The sequence below is a fragment of the Helicoverpa armigera genome, chromosome 23 (genome assembly GCF_030705265.1).
Source record: "Helicoverpa armigera isolate CAAS_96S chromosome 23, ASM3070526v1, whole genome shotgun sequence".
Classification (NCBI taxonomy): Eukaryota; Metazoa; Arthropoda; class Insecta; order Lepidoptera; family Noctuidae; genus Helicoverpa; species Helicoverpa armigera.
In genome coordinates this window covers 3,385,488-3,400,448 of record NC_087142.1, presented here as the reverse complement: position 1 = coordinate 3,400,448, position 14,961 = coordinate 3,385,488, and the positions used below count along the sequence as shown (strand labels likewise).

At 35.3% G+C, this 14,961-nt stretch overlaps 3 protein-coding genes across 15 annotated transcripts in view; 2 read left to right on the top strand and 1 right to left on the bottom strand.

Moving 5' to 3' along the window:
• The window catches only part of Pyd (polychaetoid), a 97,425-nt gene that overhangs the window by 56,732 nt on the left and 25,732 nt on the right, over positions 1-14,961 (top strand). The window contains exon 1 of one of the 13 annotated variants that reach the window (XM_049837592.2): positions 13,806-14,110. The exons of the other annotated variants lie outside the window; for them this stretch is intronic. Within the exon in view, the coding sequence (XP_049693549.2) occupies positions 14,036-14,110 (75 nt within the window). The 5' untranslated portion in view covers positions 13,806-14,035. Of the gene's footprint in view, positions 1-13,805; positions 14,111-14,961 lie in introns of those variants that run through there. 13 annotated transcript variants of the gene reach the window in all.
• Positions 5,851-7,304, bottom strand: LOC135118509 (protein angel homolog 2-like). Its single transcript, XM_064040785.1, has one exon. The coding sequence runs from the start codon at positions 7,090-7,092 to the stop codon at positions 5,998-6,000; it is 1,095 nt and encodes a 364-aa protein (XP_063896855.1). The 5' UTR covers positions 7,093-7,304; the 3' UTR covers positions 5,851-5,997.
• Positions 8,738-10,124, top strand: LOC110376795 (PIN2/TERF1-interacting telomerase inhibitor 1). The gene is made up of 2 exons (XM_021335397.3): positions 8,738-9,097; positions 9,311-10,124. The coding sequence occupies exons 1-2, from the start codon at positions 8,818-8,820 to the stop codon at positions 10,120-10,122; spliced, it is 1,092 nt and encodes a 363-aa protein (XP_021191072.3). The 5' UTR covers positions 8,738-8,817; the 3' UTR covers positions 10,123-10,124.

Sequence of the window (14,961 nt, the reverse complement as noted above, 5' to 3'; positions counted from 1 at the left end):
GAGATTCTTATAAAAATCCGCATTAAACAATGGCTCCATTAACATAGTAATGTGACTATGTCATTGTGCAACTTTACAAAAATATTCATAGTCGAACAAACGAGTTTTCCAGCTCTAGTGAGTTAGTTATGCAGTGGTTGCATGCGCATTTCGTATCAAATTATATAAGACTGCAGAATCAAATAGATGTGTGCGTGTGATTTATACTTCAACGCTTGGAAAGTAACTTGGTCGAGTGAAGACAGTTCATTAGATGGACCAGTTAATTGGAAAATATCGCGAAACAATATTTTATTAATTGCGTGAAGTCGGTAATTGTTACTTACTCGAAACATTAGCTTAGTTATTAAGCTAGACAAAGATATTTGTACTATGATGCCTTTGTACACAACTTTTTCATCATACAGGATGTTATCTCACTTATGAAAAATATAATTTGATTACGTAACTAAAGACAAAAATAAACCAACCTACCAAACTTATACTAGGAACTAAGTATATTGCAATTACTATGAAACTCAAGTTTGAAAAACATACCACAGAACCACTCAACAAGGCAAGACAAAGAAGGCTTAAAAGCTAGATCTAGTTCGCATCATAGTTTTGCATTAAAAAGTATAGGATTATGGCTCTGTCTGTGTGATGTGCAGTTACGCAGTTACAATAATATCACCTGCTTTCAAAACAGACAATGCACCAACATAATAATCAGCAGTCGTAAAATAGAATGGACCTCCGAGATGAAAGACTCTTTGTTTTTTGCACGAATCCAAAACTGGTGGAAGGCACATGTCAGGTGACGTCACTGATCCCGCCAAAAACCTGTTTCGCGCCAATTCGCAGCTGTCGACGGCAAAGTGGTTGGGTCTCCAATAATTTACTTTTTTTAGTTTATTTTTCTTGGCCTCGAACCCAGTCGTTCAGCCTCCGTGGTACACCGTTAACTCCGCAAATTATTTGCTTCTGTTGCACCTTAAAATAGAGGACTAGAATTAATCGTGGATAAACGTTTTGTTGTTTTTTATTTTTAAATGCATTTTAGCAAAATTGGTCTCGTCTCGCATAGCTTCGAGTGAGTCACACGACAAGATTCCCACGTCGAGGGCCATGGGAGCTTTATCTACAATATCCGTTTATTGAACGAAGCAAATATTTACCGGAGTTTTTAAGAGCTGTCTGTTAATCTGACCTTTAATTATTAGCACTAGCCACTGGTATGAAGGGTTCTAAGTATGCTATTACAGGGCATTAATATTTAATAACTGCCATTAACTAACCGAACAAGCAATTGATAATTTTTGGCATTTAGGTAAATGCTCAGGTTTAGAACTTCTGAGTTACAGTCTTCATAGAATCTACGGAACCATCAGAGTTAACGTCAAAAGCTTGGTTATCATAAAGCAAACATAACTGAACGATAAATGGGACAGCGAAGTGCAACAAACTTAGCTGTTTGTTATGAATTATTGTAGGATGCCGGTAATTTCGTGACTCGCCATGTGGCTAATAGGAAATAAGATTTAGGGTCCATTTCAACACTTGCGGATAGGAATTTATGTTCAGTATAGATTAATTAATATTCCGAACACCATTTTATTATTAAGTGGCAGAAAAGTTCCTCGGAAATACTTACCAAACCAATGTCCATAAAAATAATCTTCATAATGCTCATGTACATATCTCAATTCTACAGGGTCGTTCAGGGTCCTTTTCTTGCCAATCCATCCAACTCTTATATCTGTCGTCTCAATTAATTCCATACAAGAATGTGTTTGAAAGCTCGAAAAGACGATGACAAACTCCATTCACGCAAATATAGAACTTTATTAAAGTACTGCAACCTATGTAGGCATATTATAGGTCGTCTGCTATACTTCCCGTCTAAATCTCAAAATAACTGGGATGCAAAATAACCGCGTTGACTATGCAATATGGACATTCACCTAAACATAGCACTGAGATTAACATTTACATTGCGTGGAATAGTGTCATGTTTCCTGAAATACGTTGTAAGAAGTACCACGCTTAAACGTTGTTCAAGAAATATGATATTCTATAACTTTTTTTTTTGTATAATAAAAACTATGAATAAAAACATTACCTGTCAATTAAAATCTTCTTAAATTACCTACAAGGTTGATGACTTATTATTTAGTATAGCAACAACAACTCCACACCAGTCAATTCATACATGCATGTATTCTAAAATGAAACTTTTCATAAGTTCAAAATTGCCGCCGTAACACCACTTTAAAATACTGACGAAATAGGAATAGCAATGTTAATCACAATTCTAATTACTATAAAATACAGGAAACCAAGTCGTGTAAAATCAATAAAATATAATCAACACGAAATAAGTCGCGAAACGTTTTCCGCTTTTATGGATAGTGTCACGCAAGCGCGGCTTTTCGCGCGTTTTCACTGACCATAAACAACGCGTACAACCAGCCAGTGGCCTAACAACTCTCTCTATTTAGTCGATTCTTGTTTTCATTAGCATTTATATAAATAATGTAAATCGATTAACAGATCATCTCGTCGTGATGCTGTTCTTTCATATAGGACTGACTTAATGAGAGCGTTGTAATAAGTTCAACGACGTCTATCACAAACGTCGTTTCTACAAACTCGTACATTATTTATTGACTGCAACTTTGGACGCCAAGTGCATAATAAGTCTTTGTCGTCAGTTTTACATTTTGTAATCTTTTTATCGTATTTGACGAACACTTTATTCTAGCCTCGCCTCGGTTAAATTCTCACGATGTGAAAAAGAACAATTCTTTTAAGCTGTTACACAATTAAACGAATTTTCATAATAAGTTATTTCAACCAATTTAAACGTATCTAACGTCAAAGCACATTGGCTGTGAGTTGATTACCAACGCTGACAAAATTACTTCATCTTGTCCTTATTAAGGACTCAGACGGATAATTATATCGAGGATGTGGTCCCGTTCTAATAGATATCTAGTAGGTAGCACACCTAGGTACTTCTACAACATACTGAGACTCGTTTTCATAGGAATGCTTCTCACTAGCAGCTTTCTTCAAGCCGCTCTGGTCAAGCGAGACCGCAGTGTTGGTGGAAAACATCGCGCCTGCTATGGCTACGTTTCGCTACTAGAATATTTTATTAATGGCAAAACAAAAAACAGTGTGCACACCTCATGGAAATGAAAGTCGTGTATGCAAATACGTAAAGATTTATGTGTCTTCGCTAAGTATTGTCTCTGTATAAATAAACAAGTTCGTATTACTTGGGTACTTTGATTGCAAGTTGCATTGTAGGCACGAAATCAAATTCCATCGGTTTATTTTTGGTATTTTTTAGATATTTTTTATTTTATTCGTTCTCCTATAAGACTCGTAAGTAACAAGTAAACTGAAAACAAAACGTGTGTTCCTCGTTTGACCAAAAATTGCTATACACTAGGTAGAGCTTTGATACTTATCGCTTTCAATCAGGCGAACCTATATTTTCGGTTCCCCCCGTATCAAATATAATAAAAGCTTGTAAAAAAGAGGGATGTGATCAAAACAAAGAAATCTCTTCATATTTACAAAACAGAATGCCTGATTGACATACAGCGAAACGTTTTTTTTATCTTCTATATAAGAGTAGAGTGCGCTCAGTAATGGCATAAAATTAATCTAATACCGCTATGTGTATCGCAAGTTTTGCAATTTGTGCAACAGAAATGCTTAGATGGCATTAATGCACTGGTAACAGGCGCAATGACCATAACAACTCGTATCCTTTACTTAATAACCATTTTCCTGACAGCTTTTCCTGCTTCTAAATGGTATTTAGTTTACTACTCATATTTTTGAATCGATAAACTCACTTGAGATTAAATGTTTCGATATTCAATTAGTAACTTTTTCCCCTCACTATGTTTATTGGTTTTAAAAGTCGAATGAAGCTGCATCGGCCATTTCTAGGGTTGCAATCGCATTAAATTATTTTATACTGGCTACTGGCACAGTTAGTACCTAAGTACGTATGTTGGCACAGGTAGAGTACTTTCCTATTTGTTAATATGTAGGCCCCTAATTATAGTTTAGGTTGCCTTCGTTTTGAGGTCTGATTGGCATCATATTATGTATTTTCTTACCGACCTATAGGGCTGATTTATTTCGTAAATGAATGTGAAAAGTTGAAAATATACTTACCTACATACTTACTTATATATTTTCAAGTTTCAGTTTAATCCTGAAAAGGATAAATAAACAAATAATACATAAAATTATACACACAACCATTTATTAATCACACTTAGAAAGTACATCGATACACAGTTTATTCCATTCTAAATGGACTGTTTACAATAAAGATAGACATAGAATTATGAATTACAACTAGCACAACACCGAAATCGGTAAATTACCGCGTGGTCAGTCCGTAAAACGCGTCTTTTCAACACGCTTTCGTAATACTTACACATTATCATTAGTAGCTGTCTGTGTAATAATTAAAAAATAATAAACAAACAATAACTGGCTAGCCTAATAACCAGTCTTACTAAGGCGCACCATATGGCCCATGGTACAAACGCGATAAGACTGGAAATTGGCCCCAACACAGTAGGGAAAAAGATAGCCTTTTCCGTACTATGTTGTGGCCAGACGCAGATAATATAATAACTAGCCTCTCAAAGTCGGCTTTCTAGAAACTGGTTAAGTAAAAAAGATAGGAACATGATTGACAGTAGGCTTATGTGTCCAAAGACTGAAAATCAGTGGGATAACATTTTTTTACTAATGACAATGTGTAATAAGTACCTAATACCCTTCCTAGCCATACTAGCACCCGAAAATACCAAGTTAAAGCTTTCAGCCACAGTCGGTATATTGGTCGGTTCATAGGTTCATTCATTCACACATAAGCAAATAATTCAGGTGGATACAAAATCCAAGCTCACAATAATATGACAATACATCTCATACTCTCTTTATAAATATCGATTTTATATTTCATTCAGAAAGCTCGGTAGGTAGGTTTTCGTTGTAAAGGGACTGAGGTACAATCATAGTAGGTATACAATAATAAAATACATTAAATTGTCTGTCGATTAAAATATCTCCTTTACATGTCAGAAACTTTTTTAAATATACGCTAAGTCTTTTTCTCTTACTAAAAAAATTGTGCTTCATTTCTTTAACTAGTGAATTCCACATGCAACACTCCGATCATTCCAAGTAATGTACGAAAATACCTGTAGGTACCTAATTCTTAAAATTAATACAACACTTAGGCCAGAATAATATGTTAACAAACACAACACAAACAATTCAATAACTAATGTATAGACTATCGGCAAATTAACAATTAGATAATCGATATAATCTCAATAAAATGTATTCTAAAATAACTTGAGCATAATTTTCATTTCAGTAACAATATTATAAAATATAATGCGTAATGGACATGTAAATATTTATTAATTCGACGGACTACTACAGTCAAATTCATCAACATTTAGATCAAAAAGTTACAAACATTAAACTACAACTTTTAATGAACCGCAATTTTAACATCCAGTAAGTAATATTATGTGGCGTCGCAGAAAAAATCCAAATGTTACCTCATGCAGACGATTATTTTCATTGAGCTATATTGTTTCGTCGAATTCCCATCACGACGGTCATTTTACAAAAAAAGCCATTGTTCTGACATCAAATCACGCGCGCTCAAAATCGTGACGTAATAACCGTATCGCTTGCAATGTCGCGCTCAAACATAAAAACAAAATCATTTTGCTTTATAAATCAATCATTTCACTCATGAAATTATCCGAGGCATGCATTTAATAGGATATTAAAATTGGGCTCTAAAAGTTTTACTAATAACATCAACTTTTAAAACGTTTACGAAGTATGTAACACCTAATAATTGCACTGTTAGTACAAATGGAGTCAATTTTGTAAATTGTATAAAATAGTTGAGTTGAGTAGGTACTTACGAACACAAAAGTATCCAACCGACAGCAACTAGTATGGCCTTTTAGAGCTTAGCTCGAAGACCGCCACGAGCGAGATATGGTCGGACCCAAACACATTATTCGGCAGTTTGCCAAATTCCTTGATTTCTTGATCAGTATATTGATGAAGCCGTTCCAAGGGCCGCAAGCCGCTACACGCATTATAATAAATGTAATCCACTACTATATAATCTTTGCCATTGGACGCTTCAGTGTAGAAATTATTTTTTCTTCTCCTTGTATCGTATACGGATCGGAAGTGAAATGGTTGTGAGAGAATCCCGCTGGTGAACATTTCGCTGAACCACGTGTGATGATATTGCTTTGTCGGGGCTTGTGGCTCGTACATGCGCCACTCCTTGCTGTACACAGAGTTATATATCTGAACCTCACTGAAACTTGTATGTCGTCCTTCCTTCCTGTTTAAATACACCGACAAATGCTGACAGTTATCCGTGATGCCAATATCAGTCCACTCATTGTTATTAAAGTCTAGACGTGTATTAACTTGGCCTTCGTTGAGTAACTGCACGACGAGACTGTCGGGGTAAGAATTAAAGTCTCCTAATAATATGATAGGGAGGTACCCTGAATCCCGTCCGTTAAATACATAAGAGACTCGATCGATCTCAGCAAGGAATATTCTCAACTGTGCTAGTCGCACGAGTGCTTTCTTGGGGTTGTGTAGAAGATGCGTGTTCGCCACCACGAAAGGCTTCTCGGGCATGCTGAACGACGACAGCTTAGCGATAATACCGACGTGGTGACGGTTCAGTATCGATACCTTCGGCTGATAGAACTCTACGTCAACAACATCTTCCAATTTAAAATAATCTTTTTTAAAATAAATCCCGCAGCCATCGATGCCTCTGCTAGTTTTTTTCTTGTACAGACCGTAATATCCGATTTCTTCAAATCTTGAAAAAAAGCTATTCAGATATGTCGATTCTAACTCTTGGATACACAATATATCGGGCGACTGGTCTATAATTTCTTCGTAGAGCAGTTCGGACCTGTTCTCCCACAGCAGATATTCGAGCTCACAACGTTCAAGTAGATACGAGTGATTTTCTAACAGGCCTTGCGCTAAGACGTTGTACGACATAACTTTTATTTGTATGTATTTGCCATCAGACGCTCCTCTGGCCACCCCCACAGTTTCCCACACCCTTGACCTGAGTGTTGAGGGGGTTTCAGTGCGCCAAGTGGAGGCTATTTGTTCGGGCCGCCGTTGTGTTTGATGCGATAAGCGAAGGCCTCTGGGGCCGTGAATTCTTGTATCTTCATCGTAATAGCTTGTAATATTTGCGTCGGGTGTTCAACAAGTGCCCGAAGTGGCTGTACTACGGTGTAGTACAGATAGCGCTATAGTATCGCGATCGCGATGGTGTAACTTGCGTTTATTGATCGGTTAGTGCTGCACCTGTCATCGGTCACGCTAATTAGTCGCGTTTTGATTTATGGGCCTGCATGTAACCTTTACATTGTCGATATAAATTTTCAAGAATCGATTCATATTAGATCTAGGTATCAGTATGTTTGAAAAAGTGTAACTAAATTAGCATATTTCCGTACTCTAACTTTTATTTAAATAATATTGGTTTAAGCAATATTTACATTGCCACACCTGCACTTTGTTTAAAGCGAAGAGTGAAGAAATATTATTTTATGAAAAAGTAAGTAACACATGCTATACATTGGAATTATTTAGCACTATAATCATATTTAATACAAAATGGCTTAACGAATAAACTTACATAGGTAATTATAAAAAGATGCATCTTATGCAAGTCCTACATTTTTGTCTAAAAACTATTCGCCAATTCGTAGATAAATCATAACAAGTTATACTAAGCTCGCTAACAAAAAATAAACAATAGATAGATTTCTTTTCAATACCGTAAAATATTGACCTACACAGTCTACGCCCATCAAGAAAGTCTCTCTTCTCTTCTCCTTCATACTGTTTCACAAGCATTCAAGTATTTTCAGCACTTCCCACTTTGCCTGAGGGAATAACGCCGATGATGTGATAGTAATGCATCGCACCCTACTACTATACATAGCTCATCTAATTTATTGATGTAAGTAGGTATAGTCGTTGACACAGTAGGTAATTAATTCAAAGATCCACCACCTGACTCACCCCATAACAATATTGAGGTTGCGGTCGGACAGAATGCGACAGATAAGTGTGGGGGTATAACGGGACAAAACTACTATAGTATCGTGAGTCTTGATGAAACGTGGATTTCGTGAAGTGTAAAAAACTTTATTTTTCTGGTGGAATAAATATGTTGTTCTTAACGATATTTTCGTCCTAGAAATGCAAAAACCAAACAGAAAAAATGCATTTCCTAGGTTTTCACTCGACTATTTGTGCATCTGCGTAACATGAGTATCTAAAGAAATTTCCAATAAAAATGAATTACTTGAAATATTTATGTTAAAATCCTGAGTTTTTTCAGAATATTATTATTTTTCTTTATTCTGATTTCTGGTCCCACCAATCTACGTGAATGTGTAAATGTCGCCCTAACTCATAAACTATACGAAGATTTCATGCTTCATATAGCAAAAAGTTGCATGCTTAAAATCGAACTCCACTGTAGCTGGACCGCGCTCTAGTCAGTGCTACCAACATGGCGCAACTGCGACCAATCACAACACTGTTTACTCCATACGAACGAACCTCGCTTCACTCTCGACCAATTGCGTATTGTGTTTGCCCGCGCCGCGTCCCGAACTTAGCTACACAGTTGTTCTGTCATCCATTTTGTTTCTGTGACAACACGTTTCACGTGTGCGATGTTAATAAAAATTTAATAACATGGCTATGTTAGCGGGTCCCCGGCGTAAACAAAAAGTGATTAATCTTCGAGCTAAAAATAATGCTTGGAGCAATGATTCGACGAAATTCGGCCAGCGAATGTTGGAAAAAATGGGATGGAGTGAAGGCAAAGGGTTAGGTGCTAAAGAAAATGGAATTGTGGAACATGTTGTGGCTCGGTACAAGAATGATGAACGAGGACTGGGCTTTGACGACAAGAACGACCAGTGGACAAAGCACGAAGACGACTTCAATTCGTTATTAGCTAATTTATCCAATGGTAAGTACCACTCAGTATTTATACAACACAACGCAATTTCAACAATATGATAATTGTTTTTAAAGAAAGTTGGGCATAAATCGCTGCATTATACTTGAGTAAAATAACTTGTACCATATTAGTGTAATCCCATCAAGCTCTGGTCAATTAAATCTTTGTTTTTTTATCTACAACTACCTATAAAAAGATTACAATATTATAATTTACTTTCAGGCGATAACAACGACGACAAATTACACAGTGGTGTTTCTCTAGAAGTTAAATCCAAGAAAAGCAAAGCAAGAGTGCATTATCATAAGTTTACCCGCGGGAAAGACCTGACTCGCTACAGTGAAAAGGACTTGGCTAACATTTTTGGTAAAAAGACCTTGAAAAAGGAAGAAAATCCAAAAACTGAAGAGGAGGTACAAGATAATTCAGAAACTACTGAAATAAAAACTACTGAGAAAGTTTTTACAGAAAAGGGCAGTATGGAGGATTATTTCAAAAGCAAAATGGCTGCTATAAAATCAAAAGGCGTTCTAAACCTATCCAGTAATAACACAGACTATGAAGATAGAGCTGATTATTCATTCAAAGGTTTTGCAGGAGCTACTAATGATGAGAACAAAGAAGAAGAAAGCCAACAAGATTACAATTTTCAGTCATTCTCTTTCTACAATTCTGATAAAAATGAAACAGTTGATGATGAAAATAATGTCCCAGAATCCCAAGAGGTTGCTGACACTAAAAAGAAAAGTAAGAAAAAGAAGAAAAAACATCAAGAAGAAGAAAGTATTCAAGAAACTGTAGAAAATTTAGAAAATGATATAAATGCTGAAATCGTAGAAGATGAATTAGATAAACCTAAAAAATCAAAAAAGAAAAAGCAGAAAAGTGGTTTTGAGGAATCCATTCAGGAGGACCTTGTGGAAAGTAAAAAATCTAAAAAGAAAAAAGATGTGGAAAAAGTGGAAGAGTGTGTTGAAGAAGATTATGTGCCTAAAAAGAAGAAAAAGAGGAAAAATAAAGATATTGATGAATAAGATATGTGCAGTTTCTTATTTATTAAAGTTTTGGAATACCAAATACTTTAAACCTTATGTCAGCTAAAATATTAGTATTAATCAATTTTGCTTTTTAAATTCAGTAAATGCACGTTTCACTTAGTTTTTAGAATTTTTTAAGAATTAAAACTTGTGATATGTAGAAAGTTGAAACAAATATTTTCTACAAATAAAAAGATTTCTGTTGCATTTTTTTGCGCAATATGAGTAAAAAGTATATTTAATTTTAACAATGCATATAATTTTTTTTATTCCTCAAACGCGAAAAATAGATATCAGACTTATCGATACAAATAAAAGTATTACACAGAGTTTAGTCGACTAAAGTATCGATAGCGCACGTCCTCTCTCGCCGCCATGTTGTTTACTCCGCGCCGTTCACTTCACTACCGACTGCTGTCAAGTGTCAATGTCAAACTGTTGGGCGTATGTTAGTAGGTCAGCACGTGTTTTTATTAAATTCAATTCGAAATAAAGCTTTTATAAGCTGAATAATAGTATTTTGCGAAGTTTAGATTAATGATATAAAGCAATTTTAATGATGGTCGTCCATGATGACAACGAGACGCCCGTGGAAGTTGCTGTTATTCGAAAACCACTGTTGGAACAAAAGTCGTATGTTATTGTGAAAAATCATGTCCGAGAACTTATAAACACGGATGAAAGAACATCTTCTGATGATAAAAACAAAGAAAAATCACCAACCCCGTCGGCGAACCGAAAAAAGAAGCGGAAGTCTGATCACAACTCTAAAAAATCTGAGCAAATACCAGCAGCTTCGGCAGAATACATTGACGACACAAATACTACCCAAGAAATTGATAAAAATGACTTGGAAGAGCTAAGATCTGTGTACACAAAGTGTAAAGAGGTTATGAAGAAAATTGAGGTTAAATATGGACATTTATTGGACTTAGATAGTGAAGCAGGACCTAGCAATCGAAAAAAGCGAAAGTTCAACACAGAAGACTCAACAGATAATGAATGTGACTGTAAATTAAACAAGAAGATTGTATTTGACGACGACGGGAAGCAGTCTACAGTTGAAACAGTTCCGGAGAAACATATTTGTGTGAAAAATATTAGTAAACAAATAAATAAAGGGTACAGCGAGATGCAGACAAGAAGTAAAACAATAGAAATTGAATATACTGAAAATGAAGTTAACTTGCCTGATAGGATAACAGAACTGGCCAGTATGTTGCAGAATCCAGATTTGGAAAAACCTCTTCGGAACAAGATCATAGATAAAATGAGAATGTTGAAGCAAGACTATGCTAATGATATAAGATTTAATAAACATGCTATCATAGAAAAATTAAAATCAAACCCAGATGAAGTATTAGATTTTAAAGGAACTAACTTATCCAGTATCAAGGGATATTTATAGTATTTTAGTAGTAATGAGTTATTTATGTATGTGAAATACATAATAAGGATACACAATAATTTTGTTAATAACATGGCGTTATGTAATAAATATTCTGAATTTCTCAAGACTTGTTTAATATGTTTTATAATCTTACTTATCTATTACATTTATTCACTAAACATAATAATTGACATTGTGTTCACTGATCAGCACTCATCTTCATGCTTTTATATTACAGACCAACCCAAACATATTTGGGTGAATGATATGATCAGTTCAGTAAGAATTACTATGACAACAATTTAAAGATCTAAAACTGCTTACTTACTGACATTTTTGAGTTTTGAGTTAAATATGTCTAACAATAATAATACAAACCTTCACTTTCTTGCTAAACATCTATCTTCTGTTTTAGTCCATTCTCCATTAACTTTACCCATATAAAGAATGACCAAATAACATATTCTTTTACGGACAGAATACCAACACCCATATTTAGATATCTAAAATAAACTTATCAGCTTTTATAGCAAATGTCTATACTTGATATTCAATAACACATTGCCGATAGGCGCTGCGACGCATCATAATGGGGGTATTAATATCAATTCTAGGATACTGCGAGCATTGTCAAGCTAAACTGAACTTTAAAACCCTGTTTTAAAAGCTAAACGTTGTGAAAAGACCCAGATAATGTTACCGCTTCGGTGTGGATAGAATGTCCATTGTTTCTGCGCTAAAACAAAACTAAAACAGCTGTTGTGACAACTGCTGTTCGTGCGAAACTCAACCTTATTCCGTTTACATAAAGGTGGTGCATCTCATCGGTGATGCGTGTGACGTTCTGCGGTTTTTGTAGCTTTAGTATACGAATCGCTGGGTGAATAATGATGTGGCCGCATACCTACACTTTACTGTGAACTCGACAGCTTTGTGAAATACAAAATGTAACTGGAATTCAATTTGAGACCTGTCGTGTGGTGTGGGACCGCGGCACTTCGAGAAGGCAGACTGGAAGCATAACTAAGTATTTACGCACTAGAATAGTAGCATTTTGTGTAATGGGATGTTTGGGCACATAGATATACCTATATATAGTAGTTTACAGTTTACCTAAGCGCCTTCGGTAATGTATAAAGCTTGAGAAGAAAAGTTTAATTGGCCAGGTTTTTTCAACTATTCTGTAGCTTGATACTCTTCAAGTAATTAAGGGAATTACTCTACGATTTCTTGAATTATAATTATTTCGAATTCGATACCCACGGCAATAAATCAAAAGCTCCATAATAATAAATTAAACTTTCTTCAACTAAGAGCAAAAGTATGAGAGATGCGTACAAATGCTTTAATTAAAAGTACCGATATGTGACTTCTACGCGTTGGATTGTGCCTCAGTAGTAGTACGTTGGAGGCTTTCCCCGGACTTGTCCCCGATTGTCTATGTCAGCTGTTCAAACGGTTTCTGGAGCTCTACTGCACAAATATTTAGCAAATTATATATTTACTTAGTGATGGGCTGTACCTAATATGGATCCGCACCTATCTGTATAATAAAGAGAATTTTATAAGGCGGTAACATAAAGTTCTTTTTGGTTACATTCCATTCTGCTGCCGGTTATGACCGTTGCTTACAAGTTACAGGTCACAGCAGTAAGCTTCACGCATTTTGGCTCGTAAAGGTTTGCAGGAAAGATCCATACTGCACAATAAGTAGGTACCTCATGTAACCAAAAACTTACCTTCAATTTCCCATGGCAAACATCGTTTAGGTAACCATTAACTTTATTAGGCATGCAGGTAGGCATAAGCATTTAAAGTAGGTAGATTTAATTTAGGTAATTATAATTTGTAATGTGCTTAAGTAGGTACAAGTACAACAAGTGTAAATTGTATACCCGGAAGCTGTATACCCTTCATGCACCTCATAAAAGAGCACTTTGTAGCTAACTACAGTCAAATCTCCGCTCCGTATTGTCTTCCTAAGTAGGCTTATCGACATAAATGACTGTCAGCCTCCTCTCTCTACATGTTAAAGAGTGTATTGTTACGTTTGGTCAATACTTTCTTTCCCGTACTATGTTGGGACACGCTACCGGTCTTACCTACTAACTGAACTAACATAGAAGTAAACAAAACCTCAATTGGCGTAGCAGTACGTTCAACTGTTGTTTAACAAGCCGCGTTAGGAAAAACGAGTGCTAGTTACAGAAATTAAGTCTCGGAGAGTTCATTTTAATACTTGGTTGTAATTTAGTGCCTTCGGAGTTTGGTAAGGCTGTTCGTCGTAATCTCATATGGCGTGAGTCGGCCGTCACCGGTGCACGCCTACGGCAACTACAACCTTCGGCGTAACATTTAAATTCTAAATTCAAAAAGCTCTGCATCAGATTTAAAAACTAAAAGTATTTTTTTGTGTCTTTGATCTGAGTTAATTTTTTTTTTTTCAACTAAAATAGTGTTGTGTGCTTTAATTACTGTGGTAATGAAATTGAGGCTGTTACAAAGTTTAGTGACATATGTATGAGTGAGTTAGGCGACATCAATCTAAATTACTTCAACATGAAATTGGATAACTTTGGATTTGAAAAGTTACAGGTATTAGAGTTTACTTAATTAATGTTATGCTTCAGTTATTTATTATAGTTAATTAAGTGTCAAGTCTGTTCATCATTAGAATAATATTATGTACTCAGTGAAGTAACCTACTCTTTGTTTGAATTAAGCTGCTAACATTTTTGATAGGTTTCCCTACAAAATACCTATATAAAATAGTTGATGAACTAGATAAATATATTTTTGAGGATCTTGTTAACAGAGTCTGTGTTTCCGTTAGCAGCATGCAATTTGTGGCAATGAAACCTTATCGCTTAGGCAGAACACTGTTGCTTGTGCTAAAATACATGTAAAAGTAGTTACTTTATGCTTTTGATTATGTGTGCCTAATCAGTTGTTTACAACATTTTTAATTTGGATGTGTAGAGAATTAAATTGAAACCCTACAACGCACAAATAAACGGTAGGTATGTAGTTACTAACCGTAGATTATACCGCTAGTCAGAAATATAGTCATCCCCACAACACAACAACCACAGAGGAAAAAGTACTAGTTATTTTGTCCCCCGTGGTCATCCGTGCTATTTTCCGAGAAACTTAATATTTATACAATTCTGCAGATGGTACTAAAATTCATATTATTTATTTGCATTCCATAATGTATAGAGTAGGTAGATGCTACAATATTCCCTTAACAAGTACAATATGTACATATCTCGAAATAACGTCAAATTAAATTTCAAACGCTGGGAATCAATCATAACGTCATCATTTAGATACCTAATTAAAAATCAATAACGCTTTGTTTCTTTAGATTCGGCATTTATTTTATTTACATCTGCCAAATTATTGTTTACTCTTACTTATCATTCATTACCTATTTAAATAATGCG

Excerpts from the sequence above, each read along its gene's own strand:
- LOC135118509 (XM_064040785.1), bottom strand. The coding sequence starts at position 7,092 with ATGTCGTACAACGTCTTAGCGCAAGGCCTGTTAGAAAATCACTCGTAT.
- LOC110376795 (XM_021335397.3), top strand. The coding sequence starts at position 8,818 with ATGGCTATGTTAGCGGGTCCCCGGCGTAAACAAAAAGTGATTAATCTT. Across the intron at positions 9,098-9,310 it reads ATTAGCTAATTTATCCAATG|GCGATAACAACGACGACAAA; the intron begins GTAAGTACCACT and ends ATTTACTTTCAG.